Source organism: Juglans microcarpa x Juglans regia, chromosome 7D, assembly GCF_004785595.1.
Source record: "Juglans microcarpa x Juglans regia isolate MS1-56 chromosome 7D, Jm3101_v1.0, whole genome shotgun sequence".
Classification (NCBI taxonomy): Eukaryota; Viridiplantae; Streptophyta; class Magnoliopsida; order Fagales; family Juglandaceae; genus Juglans; species Juglans microcarpa x Juglans regia.
This window is the reverse complement of record NC_054606.1, coordinates 4,866,677-4,889,208: the sequence shown is the minus strand read 5'-3', so window position 1 is coordinate 4,889,208 and position 22,532 is coordinate 4,866,677. Positions and strand designations below refer to the sequence as shown.

Here is a 22,532-nt window from a genome sequence, read left to right as displayed (position 1 = left end):
CTCACTTTTTTTCTCTCTTTGCACTCCAACTTCATTTTGTTCATAGAGTTGAGAATCTTATCTTCTTCACAACCATTTAAGGCTGTAGGAAATTGTCGGTCGACATCCTCAAGTTAATCGAGTACGACGAGCAGCTGAGAAGGCGACATCCTCGTGTTAAGATCCATGCCCTGCCACATCCACAAGGTTGCTTACGTCCCTTCTTGTGAAATCACGCCAGTCACAAGTATGCTTTTTTTATTAATAATGTGACAAACTTTAGCGTTAACAATATATTTGACGAAAAATATTTTTGATAGATTTTATAGGAGATAATTTATAAAATAACGTGATTTAATGTGTTATATTAAATCATAAGATTATATTTTATTATAAAATAAATATAATATATCATATAATACCATATCAATTAATTATAAATTTAATTTTATAAAATTTATTTACGACCGTAACAATTATCATATTTGATTCCCTTAAAATCTTCCGAGAATTAAAAAAGAATGTGTACAAGTCACCCATGAAACCAAACGTCACCGTCATTTACGATGTGGGGCCTCAGGTTCCATAATCAATAATAATAAATAACAGTAAAATAAATCCATTATCGATTTGCATTGAAGAAGAGAACAGTGAGCAGGTGATAGCACCTCTATTGTTCATAATAGACGTCAATGTCATCATCTCCGCCTAAACACCCAGAGGTCTAAAATCAAGTAGACACACAAAAGCAATTCAACCACAGCTCCACACGGATACATAGACTTTGTTTAGTATCAATCCAGGAGCTCAAACCAGATATGGTAAGTCACCCCAGTTTCTGGTATTGATTTAAGAAAAACGATAGTAGTGAGAATCCAAGCGGCTCACAATTATTTTGAAAAAAATTAATTTTTTTAATAGTAAATTTTACATATTTTTAAAATAATTGTATGATAATTACACACTTTACGACTGTATACCGCATTACTATTGTGGCATGCTTTCTTGATCATCAAGCCTCTGCAAGACCTCAGCATCCATGCGAGCCAGAACACGACGGGCTTCTTCCTCTGTTGCTGGAACCACATTCCTGATTCTCAATCCATTTTTCATGGCTTTTGCCTCTGGACGTACGGTGAAAGTGAAATAGAAAGTATTTGACACCTGGTAATTTAAATGCATGCGACAGACATGAGATGAGCAATCAGCAGTTGAATAAGGATGGCACTACAGCCACCCACCGACAATGTGTTTCGAGAAGTGTATTTCATTCTTTTTCATGTGCAATGCCAGGTATAGTTTTTATTTGAAGATTATAATGTGAGTTTAAGTAATTTTATCTTTAAAATTTTTTAAAATTATAAAATTATCTCTCCAATTTTTTAAAATTATAAAATTGATATTTTTTTCTCATTTAATAAAAAGTTTATACATCTCCAAGTAGAAACTGTAAATAAAATTTCTCTTTTTTAATACTTTTTATAAAAAAATTTATAATATCATTAAAAAATTATTTCTTCAATTATTATGTAAAAGAAATAAAAAAAAAAAAAGTCGGGACTCATTGTCGAGATAATGAACCCATAGCATTTTCCAATGAATAATTAATACGAAAATTCAAGTCATTATGAAACTGAACATGCTCGAACTTTAGGAGGATGGGTCAAACCGGCCATTATATATATAAACCTTTCTCAAATCAATCCCTAAGATACGATAGTAACCTAATCATTTTATGAGAACCGATTATAATCTTAATTTTCAGTTGTTTCTTAAAGTATAGTTCATGTGGGGCTTACCTCACTAGACCTCATTTCAGGCCTCGTTACATGAGCAACAACTTCAACATAGATTAGAGGCTGCTCAGGATTCTCAACTTCTGTGTACAGAACACATGATTTCATACGAAGGAAATCTCCGACATCCACCTGGTCAACAAGCATATCTTCTTCATTAAGTAAATTATAATACAGTAAAATGACTCTTAACATACACAGTATTATCCATGCACATGCAGGCTGAATCCCAGCAAAATAACCACAATATGGTAGTGCGAGTAAAAAAAAAAAAGAACAAATGAAAAGTGCTACATACACAAAGAAAGTACATAAAAATAAATTTACAAACTGATGTAACTTCATATGATCTGTTAAATTTATAATAAAATTAATTTTACAATCTGACATACTGGATCAAATCACATCAGTTTGTGAGTTTATTTTTGTGTAATTCCTTTGTGCCTAAAGTATTTTTTTTTTCAAAAAGTGCTACAGCCACAAAGATATTTCACAAAAATAAACTCATAAAATAACATGACTTGATATGATATGTTAGATCTATTTTATAATAAATGTAACTTTACAGTCTAACATATTACATTAAGCTACTTCAATTTGTAAGTTTAATTTTGTGAGACATATTTTGGTGACTTTTATTAAAAGATATCGAACGTATGATTATGCATCTCTTCCGCCTTTTTCTGTTTTTGCTTGATTAAAAGGAAACAACAATTTCAAATGTTTTCCTTTTCCATCTTTTTCTCAAATTTTAAGCCGGTAAGCATACGGTGAATCCATGGGCATCTCAACTCTCCTCATTTCAGGATTTGGACCTCACTTTGTCTTTGATATTTTTTTCCCACCTTCTCTTCTATTCCTCTCGTGTTCTAAGATTAATTCCTAGTGCTTCTCTAACGGGTCCTTTTTTATCCTAAACCACACGGCTGCAAACAGAAAAGGGGCGAAATGCGGTCTGAAAAAGAAAGGATGCTGGTAATACTTACAGGTCTTAAGAAATCAACATGATCAACTTCAAGAAAGCAAGGAACCAATCCAGCAAAGGCATAAGCTGTTGAGAAAGCTAATTCAAAAGCTCGGTGCATCAGAAACCCTCCAAAGATTCGACCATGCATGTTCCTCTGTTGTGGATGGCAAATCAAAGCGTTCTCAAGGCGAGTGTCCCTTAGAAGAATGCTGTCTCTGTCTGCCAAGGCTGGCATGTCAGAGAAAATCCTGCCCTCAGCCAACAGTGTTTTGAGTCTATTCACTTCCCCATTCTCAAGTTCCCTTCTATCTCCTCCTCCTCTCTTAGTTTTCCTCAAATTATTTCTCGCTTCAGCCTTTTCAAATAGGAACTTTTCCAGTTCAGTTTCTGGAGAGAGCCGGTTCACCTGAGATGCTTTGCCAGTCTTGGAGTCACGAGCCACAAATATGAAGTTGGCAGTCAGAGCTACTGAGTCTGAAACATCAGAGCCTTCAGCTAAGAACTTGTATCATTATATGACATGTAATAGATGATAGTCAACTTTGTTCCTATAGATCTACAATTCGAGGAATATACAACTCATACTTTTTCTCAAACTATAGTATATCAAGCAGCTGAATCTCAATAGAGCAGAATTCATGCATGAAACCATGCTGTATAGCTTTTTCACGTTATCTCATTTTCAGAAATATTTATCATTCCAGATTTTAGTACCTTCATTTGACTGAGTGACTTCCATTTGAATATCCATTGAGGAGCGGCCGACCCATATCACAGAACCGACTATCTTGAGATCAAATTCAACACTGATCGGCTTCTTCAGCACAATCCTGTCCACAGAAGCAGTGACCAGCAAGAGTGGCCTTGTGGTGCTGTCGTCATCGGAACAATGCTAATCCGCACGAGAGAGAAGAAAAGGGAAGATCACTAAAAGCAAGCAACACATCTCCAAAAGCTTAATTTAGTCGTGAATTATGAGTAAAACATTTCAGTTTATAGAGCACAATTCATCAACAACACTACAGGTAGCAAATTCCAGAAGGTGAACATTCTCATATCAGATTAAAAGACTTGGTTATTAATAATGTGTGGGATGTGGTAAATTTACAAAGGCTTCTAGGTGTTAATAAAACTGAATAAGTGATGGAAAGAGTTGGTAACCTTAGAAGTTCCTCGGATATACTTTTATGGCTTTCGGAAAAGAATGGTTGCTTTAATACAAAGTCGGCATGGGATGCTATCAGACTTAAGAGTACCAAAGTTTGAATGGGCAAAGTGAGTTTGGCACAAATGGTTACCAAAGAAAATTACTATTTGCATGTGGAAAGCAGCTTTTGAGTATTTAGGTGTTGATAAAAAGGTGAGAAGGGTAGGGGTGTCTCTTGCTTCAGTATGTGATTACTGTCATTTGAGAAAAACAAAAGATTTGGAGCATGTCTTGAATAAGGGAGAATTTGCTGCTGAGATGTGGAGGAAGGTTTCGGTAGAGGTAGGTGTGCCATTCCTTAGGCACCAGAGCTGGAAAGAAAGAGTCCATATGTGGTTTAGTAGGACTTCCAGATACTCTCAATGGGGAACTTTGATGGGGTTGATTCCTTGTTTGATAGTGTGGAGGTTGTGGAGAAGGAGATGTGTGGCTAGAATGGAGGGAAAACTGGAGAGTAGTGCAGATGTTTGGCTGTCCATTAAGCATTGGGTGGGGGTGTTGAGTAAGAACATGACTGTTATGGAGCATTTGAATGATGCTGATGCTTGGATTTTGAACAATTTGGAAGTGCAGATTGCTAAAAAAAAAAAAAAAAAGCCGAGACAAAGGCTCCTGAAGCTCAATGTGGATGGGAGTAGCTTTGGGAATTCAGGGCCAGCTGGTGGTGGTGGTGTCCTTAGAGACTGTACAGGTTCACTTATTTTTGGTTTTTCAAAATCTTTTAGTCCTTATACTAATAATAAAGTTGAATTGAGAATAGTGATGGAAGGAATAAATATTTGTAAACAAATGGGCCATAATAGTATTGACATTGAATGTGATTTGAATATTGTAGTGAATTAGATAAGATCCCGTAAATGCCCTTTATGGTATTTGTGAGATTTTTGGGAGAAGCTTACTAGCTTATTAGAGGGAGTAGATTTTTCTATAAAACATTTGTAAAGAGAAGGGAATAAAGTGACAGATACTTTGGCTTGGCAGGGTGCCATGGGGAGGAATAATTTGTTTACAAATAGTTCTCAGCTTTCTAGAGTTATCAAAGGGTTGTATAGATTGGATAAGATGGGTACGGCTTATATTAGGCATGTTTAGATGGTCTTTTTGTTGGTCTGGTTTGGTTTCTTTTATTGGTTGTTTTGATGTTTGGAGTTTTTTTTAATGGATATTCTGTAAATCTCAAGTGTTCTTTTGTTACCATGATATTTTTTTGTGAGAATTTTTTAATAAAATTGAAACAGAACTGCTACGTGGGTGGCTTCCGGCACCTCATAAAAAAAGAAAAAAGAAAACTACACGTAGCAAATGGAAAAGCAGCCCCATATGCTAGCATGTAAATCATAACCCATTTCAGATAAGTACATAGTAAGCAATGCCCAGGTGTGGAACTCCATCAAAATGCTAGGTATGCGGAGAGCCCAACAGGAAAAGCACAAAATGTAAATAAGTTACAACTGACCTTGAAGGAGATGAACCCAGCCAAGGCATCAAGCTCTTCAACCAATTTCCCAATTCTGACCTCGTTCCAGGGATCTCTATACTGTTCTCTCAAGGTATAGTCAGACGAAAAACGATAGAGAATAGTGGTGCGGCTCTGGGCGGGAGTTTTTGTGAAAAATTCGGTCTGCGGAGGCCCGTCTTTTTCTGGGTCATAAAGCTCCTCGAAGATACTGGGCCTCGCTTCCCACAAAGCATCTGTGACCGGCGAATGGTACATTCCAGGCCACATGGTGATGGGTTTTCGGGCCGATGAGGATGAAGAATCGGCATCGGCGTTGACCGCAGGAGGAGGGGACTCCAGAGGCGAAGCAAGCGTCGAGACTACCGGGATGGTGTTAGAAGGAGAGGAATTGGAATCCATGGAATGCAGGAATTTCTATGAAAGTAACAGTACACAAAAGCTCACCCAAATTGATGGCGAAACTGAATTTGATGAATTGAGACAGGAGGAAAGCTAGGTACTATATAGCTGTAGAGAGAGGTGCCTCCAATGGCAAATATCCAGGAACATGTGAAGGCAGTTAGTTGAGTGGTCGGAGTAATGATCAGGTACTAGCGGAGTATGTATGTACAGATGCTGAGGTACCTTTCCATCGTATTTCATATTATTAACAATTAATTCTTTAATTAATACTTATAATGCATGAAAATAACACCAGCCATGTACGAAATGTTTTTGATAATTTTCTTGAATCTGCAAAAGTTGTCTAATAAAAATTAAAAACATAATGCCATATATAATCTTAAAAATACGTACATAAGTTCAAGTACGTAAGTACACATACCTTTTTTTTTTATGTGAATTTTAGATTTTTATTATAATTTTTTAAAAATATATATAATATTTAAACATTTTATGATTGTATATAATATTACTTGTATTAAAAATATTACGAAGAAGAAGTGTAATATATGTTGTGAAAGAGTAATATTATATACAGTTGTAGAGTGCATAAGCGTCGCACAATCACTTTAAAAAAAATGAGATCTATGCTAAAAAAAAATTATTATGTAAATTTCGTATTTGTTTATTTTTTTAAAAGACTGCACAACATTTCCGCAACAGACAGCCAATATTATTTCTCGTTGCGAAAAAGGGTATGTATTCTCCGGCATTAGCCCCACCTTGTGGATCTCCACAAACTCATTTAGTGTAAGAAAAATGATTTGTACAAACTCCAAATAGACAAACCTTATACAAGCATTTGTAAAAAAGTAGATCTCACTTTAAAAAAGTGTAAAAAAAATTATTATTTATTAATGGGACTTATTGTTTTATAAAAGGCTTGTATGAAATTTATCTATTTAAAATTTATATCTAGCATTACTCTTAGTGTAAACGTGTGCGACCAGCCATGAGTGTAAAAGTGCGTCTAAACGTGTAACACGAGTCTCTCCCTTTTTAATAATTGCCTAAATAAATAAATTATTCAAAAATGTTGGAGGAAAGTCCAAAGTTTGAAATGCATATAAAATAATTTGTGAAGCTCAGCACAAACTACTCGACCCCCACTTTGTAGGGAATCCTTATCATCACTTAGCGTGAACGCAAAAAGAGTGAGCGAGCTGCCCGCCCCACGCAACTCACGCTGGGACAATAAAATAAGCCTTCGATGATAGTCTGACAGTTTTATAAATGAGAAACACTTTAGAGGTCTTATAAAAATAAATATGCAGTAATTAAATTTGATAAATCAGATTATAGAGATATAGAAGTGTTTGCAAATAGTATAAGAATTTTTAAGATATTGATGATTTGATAGTGTTTTTAAATGTGGCCGGACACATTATAAAAATATGTTTGGATCTAAGAGTAGTTTAAGGTTGCATTTGGTAACAAGGTATTTTCATATATTTTGTGAATAATAAAAAAAAAATAATAAAAAAATATTAAATAATAATAAATAATAATAAAATAATAAATAGTAAGGTATTTTAAGAATACATGAAATATAATAAATAATATTAATAGTTTATTTTTTTTCTTTTTTAAAAAACAAAAAAAACCTTGAAACAAGGCTAGCTTGGCGGCCCAATCGGCCATGGTGGCCGGAGTATTCTGGTCACCACGACGGCTTGATCTGAGGCCCCCGCGGGTGGCTGTGCAGTCTTTTTTTTCTTTTTAAGATGTATTTTGAGTTAGATGTTGATAAAAATTGAATTTTAACACCGTAAATATTTGTATATTTGGATGTAAGACCACCTTTGATTGAAAAAAGGGTGGGACGTCTCCGATTCAGACGGTTAAAGTAGTCAAACAAGACCTAAATGTTGGCTCTACCTTTCCAGATACAATTTGTAGCCGTTATATATATATAAGGCTGCTCCATTTGACCATTAGGTCAAATTGGTCTATTTATTTTTTTTAATTTTTTTATTCATATATTTTTTTTATTTTAAAACATTTTAAAAAAATAAAAAAAATATCAACATGGTAATAGTCACTTTTTTAACTATTAAATAAAAAAAAAAAAATTAAGATATATAAGATGTCAAAATGAGAGAACAAATTGAAAGGATAAAGTAGCATTTTTCTATATATAATGCATTTTATGGTGAATATTAAGTGTAATTAATACAAAGTTACAACAACAAATTAATAGGACAAATTATTTGTTTGCTGCACGCCTTCATATTTTCTCCTGCATGCACAGATTATGTTTCCAATATTAAGAGTGTGTTTGAATGTTAAAGTGAGTTGAGTTGGGATGATAAAATATTATTAAAATATTATTTTTTAATATTATTATTATTTTGAGATTTAGAAAAATTAAATTGTTTATTATATTTTGTATTGAAATTTAAAAAAGTTATAATAATGAGTTGAGATGAGTTGAGAATAGTTGAAGATCCAAACAAAACTTTACGGTTGCTGAAGGAAATTTATTATGAAACTCTTCGATAGTACTATATATATATATATATATGTACGTATCAGTGTTATTACTTTTTCTTATTATATATTTTTTCTTAACGCGGTATGGTAACATGGTAAGTTTTTCTTCCCTTTTACAACTTCCTATACACATGATTGGTCTTGTTGCTTTGGATCGTGCAGGTATTCTCAACCTTAGGTATTAATATTTTATTCCATGATTTGTTATCACTTTATTAATAGTTCCCATATAGTTTTTAGGAGCTTGGTTTGGAAATTCTATGTAATCCTCAAACTCCATTTTATATTAGTATTCTTCACTATAGCTGATGGTTATCAATAAAATTAGAGTGTCATCATCTTCTTTAAAAAAAAACAAGTAATAGGATGAAGAATGAGAAGTAGACGTCACTTTTTGACTCTTTGAGATACCCAAATCATCATTCACATGATTAGAATTATATTTATATGTACATACAGCTAGTTAGTTAATTTACTCACGTGCCAATTATATTGTAACATATTCAATTATTTATAAAAATGTAGACCCTATCTATATACAGAATTCATTCATTCAATATAAATATAATATACATGAAGTTTATGTAAGAGGAATAGCCTGCGTAATGCATGGCTTGTTCTTTACTTGTATAACGTTTTACAGAGGAAACAAAGCACTACAATTTTTCCTACTAAATGTACAGGGAATAAATATGGAAATATACAACCTATTTCCATATGAAAATATGAATATAGCACTAAATCATGGATATGTCCATTCAGTTTCTCGAATCAGTACACTTTTTCTCTTCTTGTTGCATGTTACTCTGATCAATACAGATTTGTTGCTCTGTTTTTCTAATAATCCATAAAGAGAAAGGCTATATATATAAAGAGATTATATAAAAATAAACTCACAAGCTGATGTGATTTCATCATGTAATTCTTTAGATTACTTTATGATAAAAGTAATTTTATAATCTAATATATCACATCAAACCACGTCATTTTATGAGTTTATTTTTGTGTAATCTCTTTGTAATTAAAATATTTTTCTTTCATAAAAGATCGCTGGCTATTACTTACTGTTCGTTGAAAACAATTTCATGAGAGAGAGAGAGAGAAATACAAATTATGGAGTTGAAATATTAAGCCAAACGCGAACTTATTAAATTTATCTACCTAAAAGGTGATCAATTCAAACTTAGATTACTTATCTGAGAATAATTGAAAAGCCAAAAGCCCATAACCAACCTCAGATTATCGTGTACAAATTGTGAACTTCATTGGCAAATTTATGGGTAAGGATACTCTGTAAGGATACAAATTGAGCACTTCATTGAGCACTTCATTGGCAAATTGTGCACTTCATGCAGATCGGTGACGTATGATCGGTGACGTATGCACTCTCTACAGTATTCATGTCCACAAGTATTTATATCAGACCCAATAATAGAAACTCAAACACAGATCTCAAAGTTGTCACGCAAAAATGGGGAAGGATACGAGTGCCTACAGAGCTCATTGTTTAGTCTTTGCCTATCCAGCTCAAGGACACATTAATCCTATTGTGGAATTGTCCAAGCGTTTGAAGCACAAAGGAGTGGAAGTTACTTTGGTTACCACCAACTTCATCTCCAAGAACATACAAAAAGAAGTAAGCTCCATTGCGCTCGAGACCATATCCGATGGCTTTGATGAAGGCATGACAGGGCAAATAGAGAACATCCAGACCTATTTGGAGCGCTTTGAGAGAGTCGGTTCGAAAAATCTGACCGACCTCATTGAGAAACTTTCTAGATCGGGCCGCCCTGTTAACTGTATTGTTTATGATCCTTTCTTGCCTTGGGCTCTAGACATAGCCAAAAAGTTTGGGTTAGTCGCGGCGGCATTTCTCACTCAATCCTGTGCTGTCGATACTATTTTCTACCATGTCCGAAAAGGAGAGCTGAAACTCCCTCTTAGAGGGCCAGAAGTTTTGCTTCCTGGTTTGCCTCCTCTTGAACCTCAAGACATGCCATCCTTCATTTACAATTGGGGATCCTATCCAGGTCCCTTGGACTTGCTCGTGGGACAATTCTCTAATGTTGAGAAAGCTGATTGGGTCTTTTGCAACACCATTTATGAGCTGGAGCAAGAGGTAATTAAGCAAGTCAAATTGGGTTTTTTCATAAACTGTTATAGCTAGCCTTTTTTTTTTTTTTTTTTCTTTAATCTTATTTTTTATTTGGATTTGACGTAAATTTTTGGGCCTGGAACAATTGATCAGTTACTAAATATCTTTGCAGGCAGTCGATTGGATGTCAAAGATAATGCCAATGAGGACAGTGGGACCAACTATTCCATCTATGTTCTTAGACAAGCGGATTGAAGATGACAAAGACTATGGTTTCAGCATCTTTAAACCAAACACCGATGCCTGCGTGAAATGGTTAAATGATCGTCCAAAAGCGTCGGTTGTTTATGTTTCTTTCGGGAGTATGGCTGCTCTTGAGGCTGAGCAAATGCAAGAACTAGCATGGGGTCTGAGGATGAACAACAACTATTTCTTGTGGGTGGTCAGGGCCTCAGAAGAGGCAAAGCTCCCCAAAAACTTTGTGGAGGAGACGTCGGAGAAGGGATTAGTGGTTGGATGGTGTCCTCAGTTGGAGGTTTTAGCACACGAGGCGGTGGGATGCTTTGTGACACACTGTGGGTGGAACTCTACGTTGGAGGCCCTGAGCTTGGGCGTTCCAATGGTGGCAATGCCACAATGGACAGACCAAAGCACGAATGCAAAGTATATTATGGATTTTTGGAAGATGGGACTCAAAGCTCCGGTGGATGAGAAAGGGTTAGTGAGGCGAGAAGCAGCAGCGCACTGCATAAGGGAGATAATGGAAGGAGAGAGAGGAGAAGAGATAAAGAAAAATGCCTTCAAATGGAGAAAATTGGCAAAAGAGGCTGTTGACAAAGGTGGAAGTTCTGACAAAAACATTGAAGAATTTGTAGCTAAACTGGTTGCTCGTAAGTCCTAGTCAGATGATCTTCCCTTCCATTAATAAAAATGTTATATTTACGAAGAAATATTACAAAAAAAACATTGTAATATGACTGATATATCATATTTATTTTATAATAATTATTGACAATAATAAATATGTAATCTTCAAATCATATTTTCCTCATTCTCTTTTCTATTTTTCTATTATATTTTATTTTCTATCGCCATTAATTTCAAAGCTGCATCTGTTTTTGGCTCCAGTCTCGATCGACTGTAAATTGTAATGTGTAATAATTTCGGATTGTTACAGATGCCGTACTTATGTAACCCTGCATGTCTGATGTCATAGTTTAGCCTAAATGTTTTTTCGTTCCGCCTGATGCACACGTATTTGCTACATATTTATCTTCACATTCAGAAAAGATTATTATTGTATAATTATGTTAATCTCTTCAGCTACATATTTCTTTTGTGCATACTCTTGCCGTTTTAGAGGTTACTAGATCTAACAATTAAGTACCATTAGAGAGTAAGAAATAATCTAACTTCAAAGCTTGAAAATAATTTTGTCCAAACTCTGTAGCATTCGAACATGGTACAAAATTATTTTGTAGAATATTGGTTACAATCAAACCTAAAAATATCATAGGCCCAATATGACATTTCAAGTCCAACTCAAGGGAAAAGTCTCATCGATCAAAAAGGAAGAAAGATAAAAGGAAATGAGGGGACAAAAACTGAAGAATGAAAAATGTGTCAAGGTAAAAAGAAAGGAAGTGACAAGAAAATTGAAAAAAAGAGAAGGAATGATAGTCAGACACGCAAAAGGGACATCAAAGTAATATAAAGCAACCACTGACAAGGAAATAAAAGGGATATGAGATCAAAAACTTGGAGGACTGGGGGCTTCTTCTTCTTTCGGACTTTGGGGCAACTAGAGAGAGAGTTTCTTCAACTTTTAAACGGAAAACTTTAACTTCATCATTTGTACAGTAAGCTACAAGAGACTGTAAAATACTCTCATTTATAGTGGATTATCCCCCAAATGACCCGTGGACGTAAGTCTAGTGTCGAATAACATAAATCTGCGTGTCTTGCTCTCAATTTATATTTGATGTATTTAACTTCTATTTGCTGCAATAGATATATGTATGAACACCGTACCATAACTTCAAACCGCAATCGTGGGCTCCAAATCACACTGATTAAGGCCCAAACCGTCACTGTAAGTCGAAGATAACTCTTTCTCCCTCTTCAGCTTGTTCTTATAAAACAAGCTTCAACAAGTAAATATCCCCATAATCCATTGACATACCCAGATTATCATCGAAAAGGCCACAGCCTATTACTCCTTGTCAGTTAAAAACACTTCCTTGTGGTTGGAGACCAAATAAGAAGGGCACTTCTATAGTTTTAATATGCAATTTCCTAATTTAAACACTTTATAATTTAGAAAGAGATGAACCTATATAATAAGTAGACTTCAGAGCATTAAAAGTTATATCAAATGCAATTCATGACGGAAATTATATTATTCTGATCATATTGAAACTGAGCTTGTATTTGATTTTTTTTCTAGATCACATTTGAGTTTTTATAAGCTAAAGCCTTTTCTGGTATTGTATTATAGTTCATCTCGTCGGACATTTATTGTCGTGGATAACGTGTGGAGTAAAAACTTTTAAAAGAAATATATATTTTTTTTTATTTAAAATCATATATCCAATGTTTTTTTTTTGGGGAGTATAAGTCCAACTCAAATTACTCATAAAGTCCACAGTAAACCACAATCTTCGTGTACAAACTGCGCACTCCATACTCCTGCAGGGAGTACCTAATCAGTACTTGGCCACCGGATGCATCGTTAGTCTCTTTGTTTTCTGAGTGTTCTTTCATGCTTGTAATGGGTAAAATATACCAGACCCCGAAGAGCCCAGCCCAAGGAAGGATTCCTTCACTAGAAAATAAAAGAAGGGAAAGGAAATGGAAATAAAGAGGGGAAAAGAGGGTGTTAGGATAAGAGATGAAGGAAAAAACGAAAAGGGAGGAAGATGACACGTTAGGAAAAGGCCGCGAATCCCCGTCACTTCTTAAAGACACACAAAAAAAGGGATATAATAGGAAAAGCAAGACTACCCAAATAGGATGGAGAATGACAAGTAAATATCGCCTTCGACTCTTTAGAATACCCAAATCATCATTCACATTAGAATTATATTTATTAGTTAATTTACTCACGTGCCAATAATGTAACAAATTGATCACTTATTGCACCACATATAAGCTTCTTGATTCAGTACAGTACTTTTTCTCCTCCAATCGTGTGTTACAGGAATAAATATAGATCGAGAAGTGATACAACTATAAAAAAAAAAAAAAAAAATACACAAAAATTAATTTATAAATTGACGTGATTTTATATGATCCGTTATACTTCACAATAAAAAACATTATAATTAGACATATAATATCAAGTCATGTCAATTTATAAGTTTATTTTTGTACAATTCTTTTGTGATTCAAGTATTTTTTATATAGATCTTCTCTACAATCCACGAAACATTGAAATGCCGATCATTATTGAGTTGAAATCTAGGTAAACATTATTAATTTATCTAATTAAAAGGTGATCAATTCAAAATCAGATTACTTATCTAAGAGTTGACAAACCAAAAGCCCACAACCAACCGCAAATTATCGTGTACAAATTGTGCACTTCATTGACAAATTTATGGGTGAGGATACTATGCAATAGAGCAGGTCACCATGTTCTTAATTTGAAAGTCTTATTTCATGCTCATCTGTATGTATGATTAGGATTTTTCCGCTTTGGTAGGACCAAAAAAGACTGGACTGGACCAATTGCACTCTCTACAGTATTCATGTCCACAAGTATTTATGGCAGACACGACAATAGAAATTGATCAAACACAGAGAGAGAGAGAGAGATCAGAGTTGTGTCACGCAAAAATGGAGAAGGATATGATCAGTGCATGTAGAGCTCATTGTTTAGTCTTTGCCTATCCAGCTCAAGGACACATTAATCCTATGGTGGAATTCTCCAAGCGTTTGAAGCACAAAAGTTACCACCCACTTCATCTGCAAGAACATACAAAAAGAAGGCAACTCCATTGCGCTAGAGACCATCTCCGATGTCTACGACGAAGGCGGGAGAGCGCAAGCAGAGAACGTCCAAACCTATTTGGAGCGCTTTAAGGTGTCGTCAGTTGGAGGTCTTAGCACACGAGGCAGTGGGATGCTTTGTGACACACTGTGGGTGGAACTCCACGTTGGAGGGCCTGAGCTTGGGCGTTCCATTAATGGTGGCAATGCTACAATGGACAGACCAAAGCACGAATGCAAAGTATATTATGGATTTTTGGAAGATGGGACTTAAAGCTCCGGTGGATGAGAAAGGGTTAGTGAGGCGAGAAGCAGCAGCGCACTGCATAAGGGAGATAATTGAAGGAGAGACAGGAGAAGAGATTAAGAAAAATGCCTTCAAATGGAGAAAATTGGCAAAAGTGGCTGTTGACAAAGGTGGAAGTTCTGACAAAAACATTGAAGAATTTGTAGCCAAACTGGTTGCTCGTAAGTCCTAGTCAGATGATCTTCCCTTCCATTAATAAAAATGTTATATTCACAAAAAAATATTAAAAAAAAAAATTGTAATAATACCTTACTTATAGTTATATTAAATTACATCAATTTATAAATTTATTAATAAATTTTTTCCAATGAATGTAACACTTTTATTCCATTAATTCCCAAGTTGAATCGATCTGTTTGGGCTGCAGCTGTAATAACGCGTCATGATTTGGGCTGGGCTTGTTACAAAGGCCATTATGTAATAATGTCCAATGTCATAATTTGGGCTTGCTTCTTTTTCCCCCGCACATATTTGCTGTCTGATAAACTTCCAATTTTTAGATCACATTGCATCGAACTTTTTCTTCTCATCATCGCTAAATGACAGATCTTTGGTAAAGGAATGGTTGGAACATCGCAATCAAGTTGCTGAGAAATCTCTGTCCTCATGATTTTGAGCAATTAGCAATATATCTCGCTGCTACAGGTATTTCACTTACACCGAGAGAGAGAATTAAAAAAAAAAAAAAAAATCGAAATTAGTTGCTCTTGTTACTATTATTTTAGAGTGGAGCTTTGCTAGCTACTCATTGTTACACATAGTATACTTATTTTTATTTATTTATTTATTTATTTATTCTTATTAAATTAATTAAATTCTTTAACTCATCATCATTACATTACATACTTGCTAAAAAATAAAAAATAAAAAATTATGTGTGATGTGTAGTGTAGGGATAATGAGTAAAATTTAGAGAAATTTATATTAGATTTTTGTAGATTTGTATAAGACGTAAGATGTTTGATATCTAAACTCTTGTCTCGGAATACAGAATAACTAGTTAAAAAAATTGGTTATTTTTGAAGAAGACTCTCAATTGTTTATCTCCGCTGTGGAAGACTCCTTATCTACACCAAAGTGGCATATTTCTCCTATCATTGAAGACATTCAACATCTTTTCGCTCTTTATAGGCAATGAAAATTAGTCAAGATTCATCGATCTGCAAATCGATGTGCGCATTCTGTAGTACAATGGGTAGCTACCAATCTGATCTTGGGAAGCATACCCTCAAATAGTTCTTTTAGATATTTTCTATGTGATCCACCTTGGACATCTTGTATCTTTGACTATAATATATATCAAGCTTGATTAGGAGGAAGAAGAAGAAGAAGAACTAGTTAGAGAAATTGCAGCTTATGCTAGGAGATAAGCCACATGGTTAGCATTTATTTTCACATAACAAAAAGTCACAAACCGAAAAAATAGACAACAAAGCTAGAATATCCTGTATTAGATGACCACATGAGCAATATAAACATGCAGGAGTTTTATTAAGATTCACAAAATTTTTAGCATCTCCCTCAAAGATCACTTTGTTAAGGTCCAACTCCAAACAAAAAGCAACAGCTAAGAAAACTCCATATGATTCTGCAATCTGAGGTGTAGGATTCCCAAACTTGGAAAGCTATTTTGAAGCAATGACACACCCATTTTCATTCCTCAGAATAATATCAATACCCTCTCTGAAAATCCATCGCAATGTCCCACTTTGCTTTGATACAATTTAACAATGGAGGTTGCCAAACTTGAGCACGAGCTTGTTCTTGCAGAGTATCAGAAAATGAAGATTGAATAGTTGATTGGAACTCTTCCAAAAATGGAGGTATCCCATTGAGATAGATATCCAGATGATCATCGATATCAAAGGTCACAAGCCAGCTATTATTATAGTTTTAAAAAATTATCAACCCACAACCCTCTTGCAATATTTTACAAAGTCATATTAAACTAAGATTAATTTTAGAAAATTATTTTTTTTAAAAAATAAAATCACATGTTTATATTAGTTGATTGCAAAATATATTGTAAAAAAAAAATGATAGGAGAGGTTGGGTATGCCAAAAATAAAAATAAAATACTTCCATGTGGCAGATCTGTTTTATCGTTTCCGACAAGCTCTGCCCCGCATTTGCATTTTTTGGTCACATTATATTTTTTTAGCCTACCACAACTTTCGTGTACAAATTGTGCACTTCCTACTCTCATACTACCTGATCAGATGGGATGCAACCATAGAGAATTCTCAATGGTTCTTATATTATACAAAAAAATATAAATTATTTAAAAAATTGCTAAAAAAATAAGTTCCATCCTCCAATTATGTAGAAGGAAATTTAAAATACAATTTACTGTATTCATTCTGTAAGTATTTTATTATTATTTATATTTCATTTACTCTCTATTTATTTTGCTTTGATTTTTATTATATAAGTAAATTCTTTTTATTGTTCACCATTTAAAACACTTTTATTTCATTTTCTTTTAAAAAATATCTTAGAAATATTTTTTATCTAATATTTTTATATTTTATTTTTTGTTGTTTATATATTTTTATTTTGTGTGTATAGGACTGAATTATATTACATTGTATATAAAATATATTGCAAATATAAAAAAATATATAGATTTTATAAATTTATTGATAGAAATAAAATATTTAAAAAGAATAAAAAAAGATTATTTTAATGATATGAAAATAAAATAGATAAGTAGATATATAATATATTATAAAAATTAATATTCTTTGTGTGTTTAGATTTCACGAAGTGATGTGTGACTAGGAGTCCACCTCAATATAGTCAGCATCACGCTTTTTATGCTCCGTTTGGATATTCAAGGCCTCTCTTTGAATAATGAGACGAAAAATTTATGAAGAGTAATCCAATTATTTAAGTTAAAATATTTTATAAAATTTTAAAAAATAATAAAAAAATTAAATAGAAAGAAATATTATTTTATAATTTTTTTGTAATTTAAAAAAAATTTAATTATTTTTATATTTTATTTAGATGTTTAAAAAGTTATAACTATTAAGTAATGGTTATATGAAAATTTTAAAATTGAAAAGTGTTTGTATTTAAATGATATTTGGATATTAAGATAAAATAGATGAGATGAGATGAAAACCAAATTGGATTGATGAGTATTTCAGATGATTTATGAATAGTAACAAAAATAATAATAAAATAATAATAAATAATTGATAAATAAAAATAAAATATCTCATGAATAATATTATAATAGTAAATTGAAGACCCGACGTCCATCTACTCCATTGCATGCTTGTCACGTGGGGCATACTTTGTTTTCAAGATTCCTTATAAAGTCTCTTACCATAATTATTAGCATTATTGCCAACCCAATAATACAAACTCAAACAGAGAGATCAGGGGAGACAGAAAGAGATCTCAAAAAATTTTTTTTTGTCAAAAATGGCGAAGGAGACGAGTGCCTGCAAAGCTCACTGCTTAATTTTACCCTATCCAACTCAAGGACACATTAATCCTATGGTGGAATTCTCCAAGCGTTTGGAGCACAGAGGAGTAAAAGTTACACTGGTTACCACCAACTTCGTCTACAAGGACATACAAAAAGAAGGCAGCTCCATTGCGATCGAGACCATCTCCGATGGTTATGACCAAGGCCGGATATCGCGAGCAGACAACTTCCATGTCTATTTGGAGCGCTTTTTGCAAGTTGGTTCGCAAACTCTGACCGAGCTCCTTGAGAAACTTTCCAGGTCTGACTTCCCTCCTAACTGTATTGTTTATGATCCTTTCTTGCCTTGGGCTCTAGATGTAGCCAAAAAGTTTGGGTTACTCGGAGCTGCGCTTTTCACTCAATCCTGGGCTGTTGACGTTATATACTACCATGTTCACAAAGGAGAGCTGAAACTCCCTCTTTCAGAATCAGAAGTTCTGCTTCCTGGTTTGCCACCTCTTGAACCTCAGGACCTGCCTTCCTTCCTTTATATATTGGGATCGTACCCAGGTAGCTTGGAGATGCTTACGGGACAATTTTTTAATATTGAGAAAGCTGATTGGGTCCTTTGCAACACCATTTATGAGCTGGAGCAAGAGGTAAACATGTTCATTAACTGGCGGGGCTAAATCTTTAGTCTCCTGAACATTTGATTTCGTTTTTGTTTTCCTTCTTTTAGCGATGTTGTTTGATTTTTAGCGATCTTGTTTTATTTGGATTTGAGAATTTTAGGAATTTGTTGAGATGAGTTTTTGGGAAAGGAGAGAATCTTGAATAATATTTTTTTTAAAAATACGTGTCGTATTGGATTTTGTGAGAGTAGATAGATAAATTTCAGAAGGTATCATTTTCATTTAAGTATTTTTTTAACATCCTAACTTAATAAGGATGTTAAAAACTTGAAATACACTTTGATAGGGCATAGTAGTAATAGGGTAGTAAGTCTATTATTACTCTTTGAGAAGTTATTTGAATATAATTTTTTAAGATTATTTTTGTGTAAAGTCATATTGATTTTGTGTTTCAATGATAATTAGATGAAAAGTTCAAAATTTGAAATAGAAAAATGTGTGTTTGACTAATGTCGGAAATGGAATTGTGAGAAAAGTTAGAAAATTTTGGAACACCTTGATAATGCCAAATATGGCAAATTTCTTTGCAGGCGGTGGATTGGATGTCAAAGATAATGCCATTGAGGACAGTCGGACCAACTATTCCATCTATGTTCTTAGACAAGCGGCTTGAAGATGACAAAGACTATGGTTTCAGCGTCTTCAAACCAAACACCGATGCTTGCCTGAAATGGCTAAATGATCGTCCAAAAGGGTCGGTTGTTTATGTTTCTTTCGGCAGTTTGGTCGCTCTTGAAGTTGAGGAAATGCAAGAACTAGCTTGGGGTTTGAGGATGAGCAACAGCTATTTCTTGTGGGTAGTCAGGGCCACAGAGGAGGCAAAGCTCCCCAAAAACTTTGTGGAGGAGACGTCGGAGAAGGGACTTATGGTTCATTGGTGTCCTCAGTTAGAGGTCTTAGCACACGAGGCAGTGGGATGCTTTGTGACACACTGTGGTTGGAACTCTACGTTGGAGGCCCTGAGCTTCGGTGTTCCAATGTTGGCAATGCCACAATGGACAGACCAAAGCACGAATGCAAAGTTTATTATGGATATTTGGAAGATGGGACTCAAAGTTCCAGTTGATGACAAAGGGATAGTCAGGCGAGAAGCGGCAGAGCATTGCATAAGGGAAATAATGGAGGGAGAGAGAGGAAAAGAAATCAAGGAAAATGCCTTCAAATGGAAGAAATTGGCTAAAGAGGCCGTGGACAAAGGTGGGAGTTCTGACAAAAACATTGAAGAATTTGTAGCTGAATTGGTTCGGTCGTAGCAGGTTGCATCTGTTTCTTCGCTCCAATATGTCATAATTTGGGCTTTTTTTTTTTTTGCTGTGCTTGATGCGCACACATTTGCTAGCTGTTTGATAAACTTCGGTTTGATATGATCAGGAAAAAAACATGAACCTTTTAGTTTTGTCGATCACTAAAATGACAGATCTTTGGGGAATCGTGAATTGAATGGTGACCCATCTCCATAACAACGATGTACTCATGCTTTGAGTCATCGGGCTGGCACTGATATATTCGCATAGGGAATATCGCATGCGGCATTGTTTTCTTTATTGATCAAACAAGATGATTAATCGTTTGCTTTCTCTTGAAGGATTTGGGATTTGTATAAGCTTTGCTACTGCAACTTTAACATGGGCTGAGGTGTATTGTGCAGCGAAGAATCTGGACATAGTACTGAAAAAATCAGCGTACAATATTATTCATTACCCATGATCACACATGAGATCAACTCTTATTTTCTAAAATAATAAATTCAAAAATTAATGCATAATATTATATCATCACAGTAGGATATAAAACGAGATGAAAATATAGTATAATCATTTTAACGATCTTGTTTGATTTGGATTTGAGGATTTTAGGAATTTGTTGAGATGAGTTTTCGGGAAGGAAAAAGCTGAAGACAGTCATTTGGTGTACACCTTGCGCACGAATCCTACCTGTCGTGTACGGTAAATCCTACCTGGTGTACAAATTTTTGATATCTAACGTACCGGTCGTTTGTGACTGTATATTCAGGAATTGCCATATTGCAACTATTTCAAATGAATAGACAGTTGTGAATATAAAGAAAAAGAACTTCTAAAGATAAAAGCTGAATTATTTGAGAATGAAGAGATTAAAGAAGGAGAAGTAGACATTGTAAAGAAGAAGTTGAGAGTCCACAACGAACAAGTCGATATTCAAAAGTAACAAGCAAACATCTGACATGAACACACATTGCTTGATGTGTATTGGGTTATAATCATATTAATATCATTGTACTTGATACAATCAAAGTGAAACCTCAGTTAATGGGAACTTTGTATATTTTATGTTGGGGACTACTTAGAATGTTATTGTTAAATTTCATGTTAGTGTTGGTAATGGTCATCCATGTTAAAGCGTGCTGAGATATTTACTTCTCCTCTTAGTCCATGTATGAACCATAAGGTCTTTCAGATTTTGTATTGCTGTGTGTGATATTGATCAGCCTCTTTCTCCTTTACTCGCCTTCATCTGATCATGTGGTTTAGCCCATTTTTATTATTTCCAGAAAATGTATTTGTTTCCAGAAAATTATTTCCACAGCTCAATGCAGTAATTCACTATATAAAAAATAAATAAATAAATAAAAAATCTGAGATGAATAGGTTGTTAAGAATGGACATATGGTGAGTTGTCACATTCTCTTCAAAATACATCTAACCGGGAAAAGAAAATTGAAAATGAAGGCATCATATACAAGCAGCAAAGAAAACTACTACTTTTATTTATGAAATGAAACTTCCATTTGTCCCAAACTTTTCTTAACAAAAGCCATGTACAAGCAGCAAAGAAAACTACTACTTTCATGTGTTCCAAACATACACATTGTAAATATAGTCCAACTTCAAAATGTTCCTGCTCACAGCTCCACACAGGTCTAATTAAAAAAAAAAACTACTGCTTTTAGCCGACTACTTCAAATGTTGTAGCTGTAAACCACAAGAAACCAAAAATCACTCCTCATTCCGATCTGATTCGATATCCCCTACCACAGCTCCATAAATCACTCATTCCTTCTGAGCACCTTTCTTCGTCGTGGGTTTGCACACCAATTTTCCCAAATAAAACTGGTACAGTTTCTTCCCAATCAAGCTGCAAAACAACCCAAAAAATTATATACCCCAAAATGGTAGATCCTGATGAAGACATGAACTACATGTTTTTGGACTCATTTCTAAAACCTCAATCAACATTATATTTCCTTTTAACATAATTTATGGGGCACTAATAGTAAAAGGGTAAATATGTTTGATGTCTGAATCCCTTGTGTGTGTTTGCTTGAAGTGTTAAATGTCAGGAATTGTGCATTGGTCTGTTCTTAGACTTGCACTGTTGAGCTGGAACATTGAAGTGACTTTCATGCTCACGACATTACAAAAGAAATAAATCCACCATCCTGGGGCTGGTCTGGAAAAAAGCCTGCCAGCCCTCGTGCAACCATTTGTGGTGTCTTTGTAGAATGGCTTCTAAAACTGTTTGACAACTTTCCCTCAGAGCAATGCCCCAGTAAATTATATGAATCCTGGCTTACATGAGGGACCATATGATGATGGCAGTGGTAGAGAGGAACAATAGTTGCTGGGCATCTATCATCATGTTTACACCTATTATATTTTCTTTGAAGTTATATTTTCTTTAACATGACTTCTCATTTGCACTAGTT

At 34.4% G+C, this 22,532-nt stretch overlaps 4 protein-coding genes and 1 long non-coding RNA gene across 7 annotated transcripts; 3 read left to right on the top strand and 2 right to left on the bottom strand.

Moving 5' to 3' along the window:
- Positions 1–593: 593 nt before the first annotated feature.
- On the bottom strand, positions 594–5,992 carry LOC121239929 (acyl-coenzyme A thioesterase 9, mitochondrial-like). The gene is made up of 6 exons (XM_041137323.1): positions 5,406–5,992; positions 3,457–3,634; positions 2,762–3,216; positions 1,779–1,907; positions 878–1,143; positions 594–816 (listed from the first exon to the last, which is right to left on the bottom strand). Exons 1-5 carry the CDS (start codon positions 5,805–5,807, stop codon positions 967–969), a joined length of 1,341 nt encoding a protein of 446 aa, XP_040993257.1. The 5' UTR covers positions 5,808–5,992; the 3' UTR covers positions 594–816; positions 878–966.
- A 3,777-nt stretch (positions 5,993–9,769) lies between these two features.
- On the top strand, positions 9,770–16,226 carry LOC121239269 (mogroside IE synthase-like). The gene is made up of 3 exons (XM_041136477.1): positions 9,770–10,461; positions 10,610–11,361; positions 16,176–16,226. The coding sequence occupies exons 1-2, from the start codon at positions 9,814–9,816 to the stop codon at positions 11,336–11,338; spliced, it is 1,377 nt and encodes a 458-aa protein (XP_040992411.1). The 5' UTR covers positions 9,770–9,813; the 3' UTR covers positions 11,339–11,361; positions 16,176–16,226.
- On the top strand, positions 14,457–14,906 carry LOC121239465 (UDP-glucosyltransferase 74AE2-like). The gene has a single exon (XM_041136712.1). The coding sequence runs from the start codon at positions 14,457–14,459 to the stop codon at positions 14,904–14,906; it is 450 nt and encodes a 149-aa protein (XP_040992646.1).
- On the bottom strand, positions 15,147–20,319 carry LOC121239271. The gene is made up of 3 exons (XR_005935269.1): positions 20,178–20,319; positions 16,443–16,446; positions 15,147–15,186 (listed from the first exon to the last, which is right to left on the bottom strand). It is a non-coding gene; the product is annotated as an uncharacterized LOC121239271 (long non-coding RNA).
- LOC121239270 (mogroside IE synthase-like) lies at positions 18,083–20,540 on the top strand. 3 transcript variants are annotated; one of them, XM_041136481.1, is made up of 3 exons: positions 18,083–18,814; positions 19,378–20,103; positions 20,265–20,540. In XM_041136481.1, the coding sequence occupies exons 1-2, from the start codon at positions 18,167–18,169 to the stop codon at positions 20,098–20,100; spliced, it is 1,371 nt and encodes a 456-aa protein (XP_040992415.1). In that variant the 5' UTR covers positions 18,083–18,166; the 3' UTR covers positions 20,101–20,103; positions 20,265–20,540. The 3 variants fall into 3 exon arrangements, with proteins under 3 accessions (XP_040992415.1, XP_040992414.1, XP_040992412.1); XM_041136480.1 differs by having other exon boundaries at positions 20,219–20,540; XM_041136478.1 differs by having other exon boundaries at positions 19,378–20,540.
- Positions 20,541–22,532: the final 1,992 nt, after the last annotated feature.